General features: G+C 55.4%; 1 protein-coding gene across 1 annotated transcript; it reads left to right on the forward strand.

The window, feature by feature from the left end:
• The first annotated feature begins 1,998 nt into the window (after positions 1-1,998).
• Positions 1,999-9,689, forward strand: Mab21l3 (mab-21 like 3). The gene is made up of 6 exons (XM_090333660.1): positions 1,999-2,074; positions 6,233-6,373; positions 7,315-7,606; positions 7,684-7,862; positions 8,063-8,257; positions 9,456-9,689. Exons 1-6 carry the CDS (start codon positions 2,027-2,029, stop codon positions 9,687-9,689), a joined length of 1,089 nt encoding a protein of 362 aa, XP_090189786.1. The 5' UTR covers positions 1,999-2,026.
• The last annotated feature ends 4,878 nt before the right edge of the window (positions 9,690-14,567 follow it).

Consider the following 14,567-nt stretch of genomic DNA (forward strand, 5'->3'; position numbering starts at 1 on the left):
GATCTCAGCCTCCTGAGTAGCTAGGATTACAGGCATGAGCCACCGTGCCTGGCTGGTGAACATTTGAGTCGATCTTAGACCTTAGGGCAGGAGAAGGTTCCAGTTCTCTTTCAGCATCCATACTGAAACAGCAGGAAGCCCTGCGCCCATGAGGACAGGAATGAAGGTCCCTCAGCTCGTGAGCAGAGTGAGTGGCCTGGAGGCCGTGGGCCATGCTGACAGGAGGATTCTCTTTCCCAGGACCCTTGCCCCTTCTGTGAAAACCCAATATAGCACATTAGCAGGAAGACTGGTGTAAGGGAAGCCAAGAGAAGAAGGTTCTAGAATCTTCTGGAGCATTTGATATAAAAACAAGGAGATGATTGGCTGGGAGTTTGGCCTAGTGGTAGAGTGCTTGCCTAGCATGCATGAAGACCTGGGTTTGATTCCTTGGTGCCACATACACAGAAAAAGCCAGAAATGATTGTGCGGCTCAAGTGGTGGAGCTCTAGCCTTGAGAAAGCCCAAGGACAGTGCTCAGCCCTGGGTTCAAACCCCAGTACTGGCAGAAGAAGAAGGAGAAGGGGAAGGGGAATGGGAAGAAGAAGAGGAGGAGGAGGAGGAGGAGGAGGAGGAGGAGGAGGAGGAGGAGGAGGAGGAGGAGGAGGACAATTGATATAACGACATGGTAGACAATGCCCCACGGCCATGGGAGCAGACAGCCTGGCGCCCCACCACAATGGTGGGCCAAGAAAATGTGGGATTTTTACCATCTACCAACAAGAATAATACTACATCATTTGCTGGGAAACGGAGAGACCTGGGGAGGGAGGGCAGTCAGCCATAATTTCAGTAAGGGGAAAACAGAATGGGGCCACTTGAGGGGCTGGGAGAGGTGGGGAGGACGCGGGGAGGGAACTACTTAAAAGATAATTTAACATGTCTGAAAAAAGAAATGAATAAGTCAGAAAAGGGAGAATCAGGAAAGCCATGGCTGTTTTGAGGGGTGTTACAGGCTCCGGGCTGGCTCTCCAGTTGGACTGGGGCTGGGCTCTGGCAGGTGGGTGTGGCCTCAGCTTCCTCCTGGCATGTTGGGGACCATATGCAAATAAATCTCAGCGCCTGGCTTAAGTGGCAGAGGTGGGCTGGGCGGAGCTGGCCAGGGCTACGGGCTTGGGCCCTGCTGGGCATTCTTGTAGCAGCGACCATCGCTCAGGGCATCGGGCTGCTGTGATTTTTTTTTTTCTATTGTAAAACTAGCCCCAGCCAGTCTGACGGGCACATACTGCCTGAACTGTTTGCCAACGTGAGTGCGAGTTACTGGTAAAACCAGGCCAAGTGTCTTCTCCGCGCTCAGAGCCTGTTTCCACCACTTTATTTTGAATGCCAGCTTTCAATGGAAAGAGGGAAATTACATCCATAGGTCAGGAGGTGAGCCAGCGGATTCCTGCCATTTCTCGTGCATGTGTGTGTATGTGTGTATGTGTGTGTGCACTTCTCTCTGTCTCTGTGTTTCTACCTTGCCCTCATCTCTCTCTGTCTGCCTGCCTGCCTGTCTCTACACAGGAGCACTGTGTGTGCGATTTTGCCAATGCCAACGGTGGAGCCCGGGTAAATTTAGCAGTGCCAGGCTCCTGCCCATGGCTGCTGCCCACTTAGCAATTTCCTATTTGTTTATCGTAAAGACCTGGGGTGAGGGCTGTTTACGGTAAACAGGCTGAGGAGGGAAGGAGAGGAGGGGCCAGCTGTGGCCTTGCTGTCCCATGGAACTGTCCCATGGTGCCAGGTGAGGACTAGTGGGACTTAGAGACCCCCCCACACACACTACAAGCCCACAAGAGGATGCTATCCTATAGTGCTGGGTGGACCCAGCCATTGTCGCCAGATCTCCTTTTGAATTGGTGTCTTAATTCTTCAGAAGTTAACGGAGCAAGCGTCGCCACGTGGGTAGGACAGCCGGGGCAGAGCTGCGAGTTTGGGCTGCATCCAGTACCATAGTGCTGTCCTCTGAGACGTGGCCACCGAGCTCAGGATCTGCCTGGAAACCATGAAATCCCTCCCTGGGGAAGACCTGGAAAGTTGCCTGCTGGACAAGGTAAGCCACACAACAGCTCTGGCTACGGGCACAGCCACAGCTCCTGAAAGGACCTCACTATACCACCAGAACCTAGGGCCACACAAGGCCTGGGCAGCTGGCAGTCTGGTCTCTTTGGCAGAGTTGTGTGCTGGCGTGTAGGGTGTGGACACAGACCCCAGCCAGAACATGCAGTGTATGTCCACGTATGTCCCCAGCAAACCACCAAACCAGCCCAAGCCTCAGGCAGGTTTCCTGTAAAATGGGATGGGAATCCCAAGAGATTAATAAAACCACCAAGGAAAAGGAGCCAGTAAGAGGGGTCTTTTTAAAATCAAACTCTGGAGCCAGGCACCAGTGGCTCACGCCTGTAATCCTCGTTACTGAGGAGGCTGAGATCTGAGGATCACAGTTCTAAGCCAGCCTGGGCAGGAAGGTCTACTAGATTTTATCTCCAACAAACCACCACAAAACCAGAAGTGGCACTTGTGGCTCAAAGCAGTAGAACACTAAACTTGAGCAAAGGCGTTCAGAACAGCGCCCTCTGCAGACACCCACTGAGTGCCCATTGTGCTAATAAACCCTGAGCTGGGGCTGGGACTGCATGAGAAAAGAGGGGAGGCGTCCATTCTGTGGGGAGAAATGTGGGGGTGCAGCCTCTTACTGACCAGGTGAGGGAGGGCTGCGGTGGTGGGGGGCATGCTTAGTGACAAGGTAGAGGAGGGCTGTGGGGGAGCCCACACTTAGTGGCAAGGTGGGCCACTCGCCATGTCACTGAGCAAGGAGTGCTCCTGACTCTCGGGTAACTTCGTAACCTGCACTTTCTGAGCCTGGGTTTCTCATCTGTAGATGGGGAAATGACTTGGGGGCGTGGGGAGGCGGGGAGGTAGACAAGCTCAACCCCCAGCAAGGACTCAGCCATCTCCACCCTGTCTTTAGCAGCCCCAGGGGGCAGAGACAGAAGCAGTGGTCTTGGCCTTAGCCAATTATTGGGTTAGCACAATTCCTGAAGGCAAGACCTCACCTCCTGTTTTCTGGAAGGAAGTTCTCTGTGGTCATCGGAGTGGACAAACGGACCACTGGCCTGGGTGTGGCCAGCTGCGTGGGTCCTGTGTGCTGGTCAGCCCTCTCTTGGCTCAGGACAAAGCCATGAGTCACAGCCAGTGCAAGGACGATAAGGATCAGTCTTAAATCCCCAATCATTTATATTTGAAACAGGAAGTGGTTCACAGACGTGTGCTATTAATAGCTGTAATGGTTTCTGGGACAACACAAGGCTGTGGTTGGGAAGGGGGTGTCACCATGATGGTGTGTGTGTGCGTGTGTGTGTGCGTGTGCGTGTGTGTGTGTGTGTGTGTGTGTCTGTGCCTGGGGGTGGAGGGCACACCAGGGCTGCCTCTGCTGGGTGAGTGTGCCGGTGGGCTGAGATGAATGACCTCAGATTGCCCTCTTGCATTACCTTTCACCCCCTGACATGGATGGTAAAGCTTTTTCTTCTTGGAAAGAAATTCAGTAATGGGCAGGGGCGTTCTTGAGGCTGCAGCCATTCTGTCTTGTGTCCTGGGCTTTGAGAGACAATGAAGAGACTCTGGAACTGGGTGTGGAGGCCTCTACCTCCCCATCCTTCCTTATCTCCCTCCATCCCTCCCCATCTCTCCCTGTCCCCCCATCCCTCCCCATCTCCTCCATCCTCCCATCCCTCCCATCTCCCCATCTCCCTGCCAGCTCCTTCTGGGTGGCTGACAAAGGTCACAGCCCAAGGCGGCAGAAGTGTGGGCTTGGCTCCCAGACATGGCTGTGGACACGGCCTGTGGGCACAGGTCTCTGGAGTGATGGAGACAAGTTTGCCATTTCTGGTTCTAAAAAGCATTCCTTCGTCATGACTCTCCTTCACAACACAAGCTGGGGGTGGGGGGGGGAGGGTGGGGAGAGGAGGAATGGAGGGAGGGGTAGGGAGGGGCAGGGTGGGGCTTAGTGGGCACCTGGTGACCAGGACAGCCAGGGTGGGCTGTGCCTGCCTGGAGTGGGGAGAGAGCTTCCATAGGTGGGCAGATTCACAGAACCTATGAGCCCCCGCCCTCCCCGCCTCCCCCTCCCCTTCTCTCTGTCTCTCAGGTCTCATCAGATAAGAGCCCCTCCACTCTGGTCCATCTCCCCTCAGTTCAGGACTCAGTGAATGAAGAGGTCAGTCGGGGCATGGCACCCAATACAGCTAGCCATCAGCGAATGCTGTTTCCTGGCCTTTCTCCCTGCTATGTTTTGACCCCCCCACATCTCCTTTTCTTGGAGACAGAGTCTTGTCTGTTGGCCCAGGCTGGCCTCCAACTCTGCTGCCTCTCAAGTGCCGGGATTACAGACCCACACAGCCAGGCCTGGCTCTCGTGCTACTTCATCTCGGGTTACCTGTCATTATATCCATGCCTTTTCCATCACGCCTGGTCAGTGGCCCAGGCTTGTCGAGGCTTCAGTGCTCCCCTGTCAGGGAGACAGCCTGTGCCCCTGCAAACCCACCTCAGACCCCAGCTTCCACAGGGAGTCCTGAGAGATGCTGGAAAATGTGCCAGAACTCAGCCTCAACGGGCATGTGACAGAGCCTTCCCACTGTGCCACAGTGCCCTGGGGAGCTAACCCAACAGTTGAACTCCCTCAACCCTCAGGACACCTCTGACCCCCTGCCCACCCCTCCCTCTATTCCTGTACCCTGCTTTTTCCTTCCTATCTCTGGCCCCCTCCTGGGAATTTCTGGCCCAGGCTTCTGTCTTGCTTGTTGTCTGCCCTCACCTGACTCTGCCTGCCCGGAAAGCTCTGCTGTGCTCTTGCGGTCTAGGCCAAGTGCATGGGGCATTTTGCAAGAGCCTGCTGGAGCTTTGTGGTTTGATTTTATTTTCCAAATTGTGTGTGTGTGTGTGTGTGTGTGTGTGTGTGTGTGTGTGTGTGGTGTGTGTGTGTGTGTGTGTGTGTGTGGTGTGTGTGTGTGTGTGTGTTGTGTGTGTGTGTGTGTGTGTGTGTGTGGTGTGTGTGTGTGTGTGTGTGTGTGGTGTGTGTGTGTGTGTGTGTTGTGTGTGTGTGTGTGTGTGTGTTGTGTGTGTGTGTTGTGTGTGTTGTGTGTGTGTGTGTGTGTTGTGTGTGTGTGTTGTGTGTGTTGTGTGTTGTGTGTGTGTGTGTGTGTTGTGTGTGTGTGTGTGTTGTGTGTGTGTGTGTGTGTTGTGTGTGTGTGTGTGTTGTGTGTGTGTGTGTGTGTGTGTGTGTGTGTACTCCATTACTGGAGCTTGAACTCAGGGCCCAGGGGCTGACTCTTATGTAATTAATAGAAGGGTTACATTATATTCACCAGATAGAAGGTGCATTACTTCACAAACATTGATACCCTTTCTCATGTTATGGTCCCCATTTCCCTCCCGCAGGAACTGTTTTGACTCAGGCTTTTTCTCTTTTGGCTGCATGGAGAAGTTCATGGGTGCCTGAAAGCCGTGTCCTTTCTTTCTCTGCGTTGTTTTGGGGGTGTCTTGGTCTTTGTCTCTTTTGCACTTCCGCTCTCCATGTTCTAGTTCCTGTGTCATCACCCAGCTTCAGAAGACACTCAGATCCATACCCACCCATGAGAAAGGTCTAGAAGCAAAGTAGGGGACCCCTCAGTGGTGAGGGGCAAGGGGAGGGGCGTACCCCTCACTGGTAGGGGGCAGGGGGAAGGGGACCTCTCAGCAGGGATGGGCAGAAGCAGCTCTGAAGGGCTCAAGGCTTACTCCCAGGGGGGAGACGAGAACCTTGATCTTGTTTGCTGTGGTCCTTGTGGACTTGGTGACCCCCATATGGAATCACAATCAGCAGAGAGCCGGGCGCAGCCGCTCACACCTGCAGTTCCAGCTCAAGAGGCTGAGATCTGAGGACTGTGGCACACAGCCAGCCTGGCTAGAAGCTCTGTGAGATTAACCAGCAAAAAGTCAGAAGTGGGGGTGTGACTCAAATGGTAGAATGCCAGCTTTGAGAAAAAAAAAGACAAGTGAGAACTTGAGGCCCTGAGTTCAAGTCCTAGGACTCACACAAAACACAACCATCCAGCCGCAGTCAGACGCAGCCTGGCCTCCCGAGCCCCAAGAGGGGGCCTTTGCCCTGAGCTGGGCCAGGCACCCGGGCCTTGGGGTCACAACAATAACCGCATGGTATACCCCCCCCCCCGAGGTGGACTTGAGACGCCAGCACATCTCCCAGACCGTGGAGGAAGTGCAGAAGGTTGTCCACTGCCTGACCTCAGAGATCAGCCGCCAAGATGCCCGGTTCCAAGCCGTGCTGTACTCGGATGCCTACAACGGAAACATCAAGGTCAGCTCCAGTCTCTTCCTGTGGCTGCTGGCTGCACCCCAACACCTCAATGGGGACCCTACCTGTGCCAGGCACTCCCCCTACTAGGACACTGGAGGCAGGGCCTGAGCAGAAGCTGAGCACAGAGGGGTCCTGAGTTCACACCTGCAGTGGGAAGGAAGGAAAACAACACTTCACTCAAGCACAGATGGAGGACAGGCGAGGTCCAGGACTCTGGCAGGAAATGAGTGGAAGGAGATTTGCGGGTGGCAGGCAGGGGACAGAAATGACTGGCCCTCTGTCTATCTGTTTTTGTGTGCCAGCCCTGGGGCTTGAACTCAGGGCCTGGGCACTGTCCTTGGATTTTTCTCAAGGCTAGAGCTCTACCACTTGAGCCTCAGCACCACGTCTAGCTTTTTCTAAGTATGTGCTACCAAGGAATCGAACCCAGGTCTTCATGCATGCTAGGCAAGCACTCTACCACTAGGCCAAACTCCCGGCCCTGACCTTGAGTTTTGACCACCATCTGGTGCATCCAGAGGCCCTGGGGCCCTGGCAGCAAAGTCCAGCCAAGTGATCAAATGACCACGAAGCCCCAATGGTAATGCCAAACCTTACATCCTGTCCAGAGATTCAGCAGAGATTCACCTCCCCGCCTCCTCCTCCCCTCCCCCCTCTTCCTTCTCCATCTCCCTCTTCTTCCTCTTCTTCTTCTCCAGTCCCAGGGCTTGAACTCATGGCCTGAGCACTAAGCCACACTCCTAACCTTTCGCTCATTTTACTTCTGGGTTCATGAACCCCAAGCCTCAGTGAGTAGTCTCACCTGTGTGGGTGCCCAGCAGTGCCACTGTCCTGTCCACTCAGCCCGGCTGAAGTGTGTGGTCAGCTCAGCCACCCCTGGACCCGTGTGGCCTCTCAGTGTGGGCACAACCACGTCCCTTTCATCTCTTTTCCTGACCCAGGTCTTGGCACCCCGTCAGCTCCTGGTCACCGTGCCCATGAAAGGCCTGTCGGGCTACCGGAAGGCCCGGGCACAGCGCTGGCGCTACTACACACTGCAGGGCACGCGGCTGCCCTGCCCGCTGCGGGCACCCGAGGGCTTGGCACAGTGGCTTGAGCTGGAACAGTTCACCAAGCCCCTGTGGCAGTGGCACGAGGCGGATGTGAACACCGAGGGTGACGTGGTGCCTGCCAAGGTCCTGCAGGTGTTCCGAAAGCTGGTGGAGAGCGCCATCAAGGCCTGCTGCCTGGCCGGTGAGCCTGGGGGGCAGTGCTGTGGGTGGGGGACCCCAGCTCCATGGCCACCCCTCTCACTGTGTGGTGCCCGGCAGGCAAGGTCAGCATCCTGGCAGACCGTGTGGCCGTGTGGGTGGCTGTGGAGACGGGCTCGGGACCCGTGGACGTGGAGCTGGTCCCCACCGTGGATGTCCCCAGCGCCTGGCCAGAGAAGGCGAGGTGGCCTCGGTGTCTGAGGCGCTGGCCGCCCCCAGAGACAGCGCAGTGCATCAAGGTAGCTGTGAAGAGGGGTACTAGCCAAACCACAGGGGCTCCCAGGGAAAGGTGGGGGTCACTAGAAGAGGGGGGTCCACCCAGGTGTCTCCAGGACAACAGCCTCGCCCCTCCCCATCCTGGGGGCCTCACAGGCCAAAGCCCAGGGGAGAAAGCTCCTGCCCTGTCCCTCCATGTCCTGTCCCCTCGATCTCCCCACAGTCATTCGGGTTCAGCTTGGTGGCCCTCGGCAGCTACCACTGGCAGCTGAGCTTCCCACAGGCGGAGCGGGCGCTGCTGGCCCAGATGGACGACGATGGAGGGTGTCGCCGCCTATGCCTGCGGCTCTTGAAGCAGCTGACAGCAGACGTGTGGTGTCCCGGTTCAAGGCCCGTCATCACTGCCCAGCATCTGGAGGTGACCGCACAGGGAGACCCGGGCTGGGGGATGACCTGGGCCACCCGATGGTTAACTGGAGATAAGAGTCTCACGGACTTTCCTGCCTGGGCTGGCTTTGAACAGCGATCCCCAGATCTCAGCGTCCTGAGTAGCTAGGATGACAGGCGTGAGCCACTGAGCCCAGCCTTTCATTTATTTATTTTTATTTATTTTTATTAATTTTTACCCAAAGGAGGGAGGCACTGTCTCCGGTCCTGGCGTATCTCTTAACACAGACACCTCTAGTTCCATCCACACCTCTGCATGTGACAGGATTTCATTCTTCTTTAGGGCTGAGTAGTACTCTACCCTGTACCTATGCCACCTTTTCTCTGTCCCGTCCCTTGTGGATTCCAGAGCCTTCCTGGCAGCTGGAAGGGAACAAAGCTCACCCCCACCCCCGTGTTCATAGGGGAGTGTTAGTTAATGCCGTATGACGTACGAGGTGGGCCGGGCTGCGGTGGCGGTGGGGAGATGAGGCATAGATAGCCTCACTGACCGGCTGGTGAGTGGGGCAGTTTGTGGGGAGAGGCAGGGTTTAGCCTGGACATGTTGAGGCCAAACAGACAGTGCAGGTCAGGTCAGGAGACTGCATTGTGTGTGTGTGGAGGAGGTGGAGAACAAGGATAGCCATGGTAAGAAATATCCAGGAAACTCCAGGGCAGGGGGCTGTGTTCGGTCCTAGGAGAAAGCTCCAAGCCAGGGTGGCTTCCAAACCAGTGGCTCAAAAGGAGAAAATGTGGGTAGAGAATCTGGTGGCTCCTGCCTGTCATCCCAGCTGCTCAGGAGGCTGAGATCTGAGGCTCATAGTTCAAAGCCAACCCAAGCACAGAAGTCCATGAGTCTCTTATCTCCATTGAGCCACCAGAAAACTAGAAGTGGTACTGTGGCTCAAGGGGTAGAGCGCTAGCCTCGAGCAAAAACGCTTAAGGACAGAGCCCAGGACCTGAGTTCAAGCCCTAGGCCCGGCACACAAAATAAGAGCTTCCTCAGAGCCGCAGAGGGAGAGGTGACTGAGCGGTGGCCCAGAGCTCCTGGGAGGCAGGGCGGAGTGGCAGACGCAGACAGGGTTACATGGTGGAGTTCCCTCATGAAGCCTGAGGTGGAGGGGATCCCGCAGGGGGTGGAGCCAGGGTGACGCTCCTCCCCTTCCTTTCTTTCTCCTCCCCTCCTGCAGACAGTGCTCTTCTGGACCTGTGAAAAGTACCCACAGCCCAAGGCCTGGAGGGAGCCTGGCCCGGCCCTCTCGCTCCTGGTGAGGAAATTGCACAAGTGTGCCAGCCAGCGCCTGCTCAGGCACTACTTTGTGCCCCAGAGCAACCTCCTGCAGTCCGCCAGCGCCAGTGAGCTGGACTCTGTGGCTCAGAAGCTGGCCTTCTTCCTGAAGAACCCCTCCCTCAGCCTGCCCTGAGGCGCCTGGATCGAACCCTGCCTCACCTCATTGCCTCGAAGGTCCTGGTGGGGGGTGGGGGCTGCTCCCCCCCAGCCAGCCTCCCTGCCACTGATCCTGAACTGGTGGCAGTTCTGACTCTGTCTGGTATGGAGTGCAATGTGTGTGTGTGTGTGCACGCGCTGTCAGCTTGCTAGGCCTCTGGCCCCAGGCTCTTTATCAAAGTTCAAAGCCAAGCAAGGAAGTCCTTGAGGTACCATAGCCAAGGTAAGCAGTGAAAAGCAAGGGTGGAGGCGTGGTTCACGCAGTAGAATTCGAGCAGCGCACGCACGTGAATGAAGCAAACAGAAGCCCGGGTGTTGGCCAAAAACTAAAAGTGAACACCCAAAGCTCCTTACTATAGATGACCTTGCAGGAAATGACCTTCGTGCTTCCTACCCATCAGTACACTCCCTCAATGTGTTCATTCATTCATTCATTCATTCACTGATGTTCACTAGGCAATAGGCCTCAGGTCAAGATGGAGGCAGCCAGTGTGCCTGGAGAGGCTTGAGGAGCTAGGCCGGGTTGGTTACAGGATGGCCTTTCAGGCCCAAGGCTGGGATGGCGGCCGCTCCCCAAGCCCAGGGACATGGGGGGCTGGCAGAGGTACAGGGCATGTGATACCCCTTGGCCCGAAGGCCTCTCCCTCTCCTACAGCATCTAACAGAGCCCGAGTTTGTGCTGTCCTTGAACTTGTTTTGCTCAAAGCTAGTGCACTGCCACTTGAGCCACAGTGTCACCTCCTGCTTTTTCTGGGTAGTTTAGTGGAGGTAAGAGTCTCGTGGATTTTTCCTTCCTGGGCTGGCTTTGAACCTGGACCCTCAGATTCAGCCTCCAAAATAGCTGGATAACAGGTGTGAGCCACCAGCATTTGGCACAAATTTCTTTTTTAAAGCATGAATCGATCATTTCATGACAGCTTCACATCTGAGGTTGAAAATGGTCATTCTTCCTTTAGTACTGTAAGTAAAGGTTGGCACCCACTGGGCAGCCCGTGGGAAATGGCCAGAGACATCTCAGCAAACGCCCAGTGGGTCCCCAGGGGTGCTGCCATGAGTGGGGGCCCAGCGGGCCTGGTCCTCTGTTAACTCACTGCAAGTCCTGTGGGGGGGTGGGGCTTGTCTGGAGAACGTGTCCCTGTGAGGTGTGTTATTACTTGCTTTCTCAAGTTTGTGGTCTTTTTTTATATATCTATAAAAAACAACAACAACAAAAACATTTTTTGGTTAGGATCCTTTTATTTTTCTAGTTAAAAAAATTACATTTGGTTGTACAAAGGGGTTTCCATTCAGCATGTCAGTTTGTGAGTATAACACATCCTGGTTAATGTCACCCCATAATGTCACTCCATTACCCCCTACCTCTCCCAGCCCTCACTGCCCCCCCCAAGTGACTTGCTCCATCTTCACAGTGAACATTAAATATGACCGCACTTGCCTGCCTCCCTCCCTCCCCTCGCCTCCCTCCTCCCTCTCCTCCATTAGTCCACCTCCCTGGAAGACCTAGCCCCTGGTATTGGTGTTTTCCAATGCGCAGGTGGAGTCCCCCCTGCAGACACCATGTCTTCATTAACCCAGGTAATAATGGGAAAATGAGCCAAATGAAGACTTTTCAGAAAAAAAAAGACATAGAAATGGCTGGCAAGGATCAGTTAAACAACACCGGGGCCCCACCTCACCCCTAAGGGGGAGTTGAACCAGCCAGCTGAGGCTGCCAGCCATGTGGGTGGAGGAGAGCCTCAGGACTCGTACATGGCCACCCAAAGCTCGCTCCATCACCCCTGGGCCTGTCCACGCACCACGGCCAGCACTCGAGTTTGTGGATGCACTGGTCACCACAGCCAAGGTGTGGACACAGCCTGGATGCCCCACAATGGATGAGTGAGACACATGCACACACACATACACACTCATCCATCAGGAAGAATGATACTGATGGTTTTGCGATGCGAATGTCTTGGGCAAGGTTAAAAACAGGCTGTCACCGTGTGTCAATCAGGGAGGACAACCCAGTGCCAGCGCTCATCTGGTCATCCCAGCTGCTGATCTCAGGAGGCTGAGAGCTGAGACATATCTCCAATCAGCCAGCAAAAGCCACACATGGAAGCATAGCTCATATGGTAGGCTGGAGTGAAAAAGCCAAATGAGAGTAGGAGGCCCTGGGTTCAAGCCCCAATATCACACACACACACACACACACACACACACACACACACACACACACACACACACACACACACAGCTGGTTGTGCTGTAGAGTCCATGAGTGTTTTCTGTGCAGAAGGAGCAGGTGACACTGCTTAGCCTTCTAGCAGCTTCTCCCAGTCCCCCAGTCCCCCTGGGGGCTGAGAAGGTGTCGTGCATGCCTGCCATCTCCTCTCTGGCCAGCAGAGGGCAGGCGGAGTCCACAAGTGAGAGCCAGACACGGCTCAATTCCTAAAGCCCTAGAGCTTCACCCACCACCTTGCCTGGGGCCACCAAAGCAAAGCCAGGCAGGGGTTCAGGGCACCCTGGAGCTGTTCTTTCCTCTTTCTGCTCCACTGCCCTGGGTTAACACAGGTGACCCCCTCACCCCGGAGCTGCCCATAGGGAGGCCTGGTCACCCAGTGCCACTACCCTAAGGAGGCCACTGCGCTAAGGAGACCGTCCTGGTCCCCATGTGTGGCCTCCAGAACTGAGAGGACATTGAATATTTTCTCTTGTAAGCCAATATAGTCAGTTGTGGGGCTTGAACTCAGGGCCTGCACACTGTTCCTGAGCCTCGCTGTGCTCTCCCACTTGAGTCACAGTGCCACTAGAGGTTAATTGGAGATAAGAGTCATAGACTTTCCTGCGTAGACTGGTTTTGAACCACAATCTTCAGACTCCATCTCCTGAGGAGCTGGGATTACAGGTGTGAGCCACTGGCACCTGACATTTTGTCAGTACTGAGACTTGAACTCAAAACTGCTGTGTTGCTTATTCAGCTTGCTTGCTCGCAAATGGTGCTTTACCACTTGAGCCAGGCCCCCAGTTTTTTGCTGTTTGATTGGAGATGGAGTCCAGGAAGTTTTCTACCCAAGCTGAGTTGGACCTCAGCCTCCTGAGTATCAAGAATTACAGGTGTGAGCACCGGTTCATAACTGAGTGCCTTGATGAGCCGAAGACTCCCAAGGAGAAAGGCGTTCCCCGTGCTGCAGGGTGGTGAGGAGGGGCCTGTGACCCACTGCCCGGGGTCACAGCTAGCTGCAGGACTGCACAGGTGAGCGTGCCACAGCACGGTGTGCCCCTCATAACACGGGTGTGCATGTTGCGGTGTGGGTGAGCGTGTCATGGCATGTGCATGTCACTGCATGTGCATACATGGTGTTCAAAACAATGCACATGGAAGGTGCTGTGTGATGCCCTTCTTCCGGCCCCATGCTGGCACGGTGGGCTCCTCGCGTGATGTGACACGTCATGTCTTCCTGTGATCACCCCTGCTCTGCTTGGTATCACTGCTCTGAACATCCATCTTAGGTCCTCAGGCTTTGTAGTTTAGGAATCTCCCAAGAGGATCCAGCTGTGAGTGCTGAGTTACAAAGTGATTATAACCCACGCCGGTGACTGAGAAATCTGCACCCGAGAAGCCCGGCTCTTCCCAGCACAGGGGATGGCACAGTGCCAGACAGACACTGGGCACAGAAGCTCACACCTGTAACCCCAGCTACTCAGGAGGTTGAGATCTGAGGATTGTTATTGAAAGCTAGCCCAGGGCAAAAAAAAAAATCTTATCTCCAATGAATCCCCCCAAAGAATTGGGAGCTATGGCTCAAAGGGTAGAGTGCCAGCCTTGAGCAAAAAAAAAAGCTCAAGGCCGGGCCAGGAGTTTGGCCTAGTGGTAGAGTGCTTGCCTAGCATGCACCAAGACCTGGGTTCGATTCCTCAGTACCACATACATAGAAAAAAGCCAGAAATGGTCCTGTGGCTCAAGTGGTAGAGCTCTAGCCTTGAGAAAGCCCAAGGACAATGCCCAGGCCCTGAGTTCAAGGCCCAGGACTGGCAAAAAAAAAAAAAGCTCAGGGCTCTGAGAGTTCAAGCTCCAGGACTTCTACACACACACACACACACACACACACACACACACACACACACACACACACACACACACAGAGAGAGAGCTTTGACACATTTGGGGCCCTCATTAAAACAACCCCAAAGGTCCACTCAGGCCTGAGGGGGCAGGCAAGCCCCATGGGCAGTCCCTGGCAAGGACAGCCCTGTGGGTATTGTGGGCAGGGGTCTCCCCTCCCAATCCCTGACTCCTGGGCCTGGGCATGACTGGGTGGAGGGTCCTGCACTTCATTCAGGTAAGCAGCAGGGGGCGCTGGCACTCTGCGCCTGCAGGAAGCCTGACAGCCTTGCAGGGAGCAGCTGGGACATGCTGGCCTGGCTGGCCCAACCCGATCCTCCCAGAGGCCTCTGCCTGCCTGGCCTCCTCGTGCTCCCCAGAGCCCCAAGAGGCATCCTGAGCCCCCATCCCTGCTCTCAGGGAAGCCCCTTTGCTCTGTAGGGTGGGAACTGAGCCCAGGGGTGAAGGCAGCTGCTCATCTGGACACGTGCAAGCACCAGCCACATTCCAGAGACCAGAGGCCAGGGATGGCCTGGGGTCCCAGCGACACCGCAAGATAAAGTCCACAGGGGTGGCTGGGCAGCTCCTGCACAGCCCTGGGAGAGGGGGTGGGCATGGAGAATGCCCAGGACAGACACCAAGGTAGGCAGATAGATTCTATGTGCCTGGCACATTTGGGGTGTTTTACGCCCCCTCCCCCCCCCCCCCCCGCCCCAAGCCCTGCATGTTTGGGATACTCTACTATCCCCGGAAATTCTTTGTAGACCC

The sequence above is a fragment of the Megascapheus bottae genome, chromosome 6 (genome assembly GCF_031878675.1).
Source record: "Megascapheus bottae isolate mThoBot1 chromosome 6, mThoBot2.hap1, whole genome shotgun sequence".
NCBI lineage: Eukaryota > Metazoa > Chordata > Mammalia > Rodentia > Geomyidae > Megascapheus > Megascapheus bottae.

Coding starts and splice junctions, on each gene's coding strand:
- Mab21l3 (XM_090333660.1), top strand. CDS start 2,027: ATGAAATCCCTCCCTGGGGAAGACCTGGAAAGTTGCCTGCTGGACAAG. Junction 7,863..8,062: donor AGACAGCGCAGTGCATCAAG/GTAGCTGTGAAG, acceptor ATCTCCCCACAG/TCATTCGGGTTCAGCTTGGT. Junction 8,258..9,455: donor TCACTGCCCAGCATCTGGAG/GTGACCGCACAG, acceptor CCCCTCCTGCAG/ACAGTGCTCTTCTGGACCTG.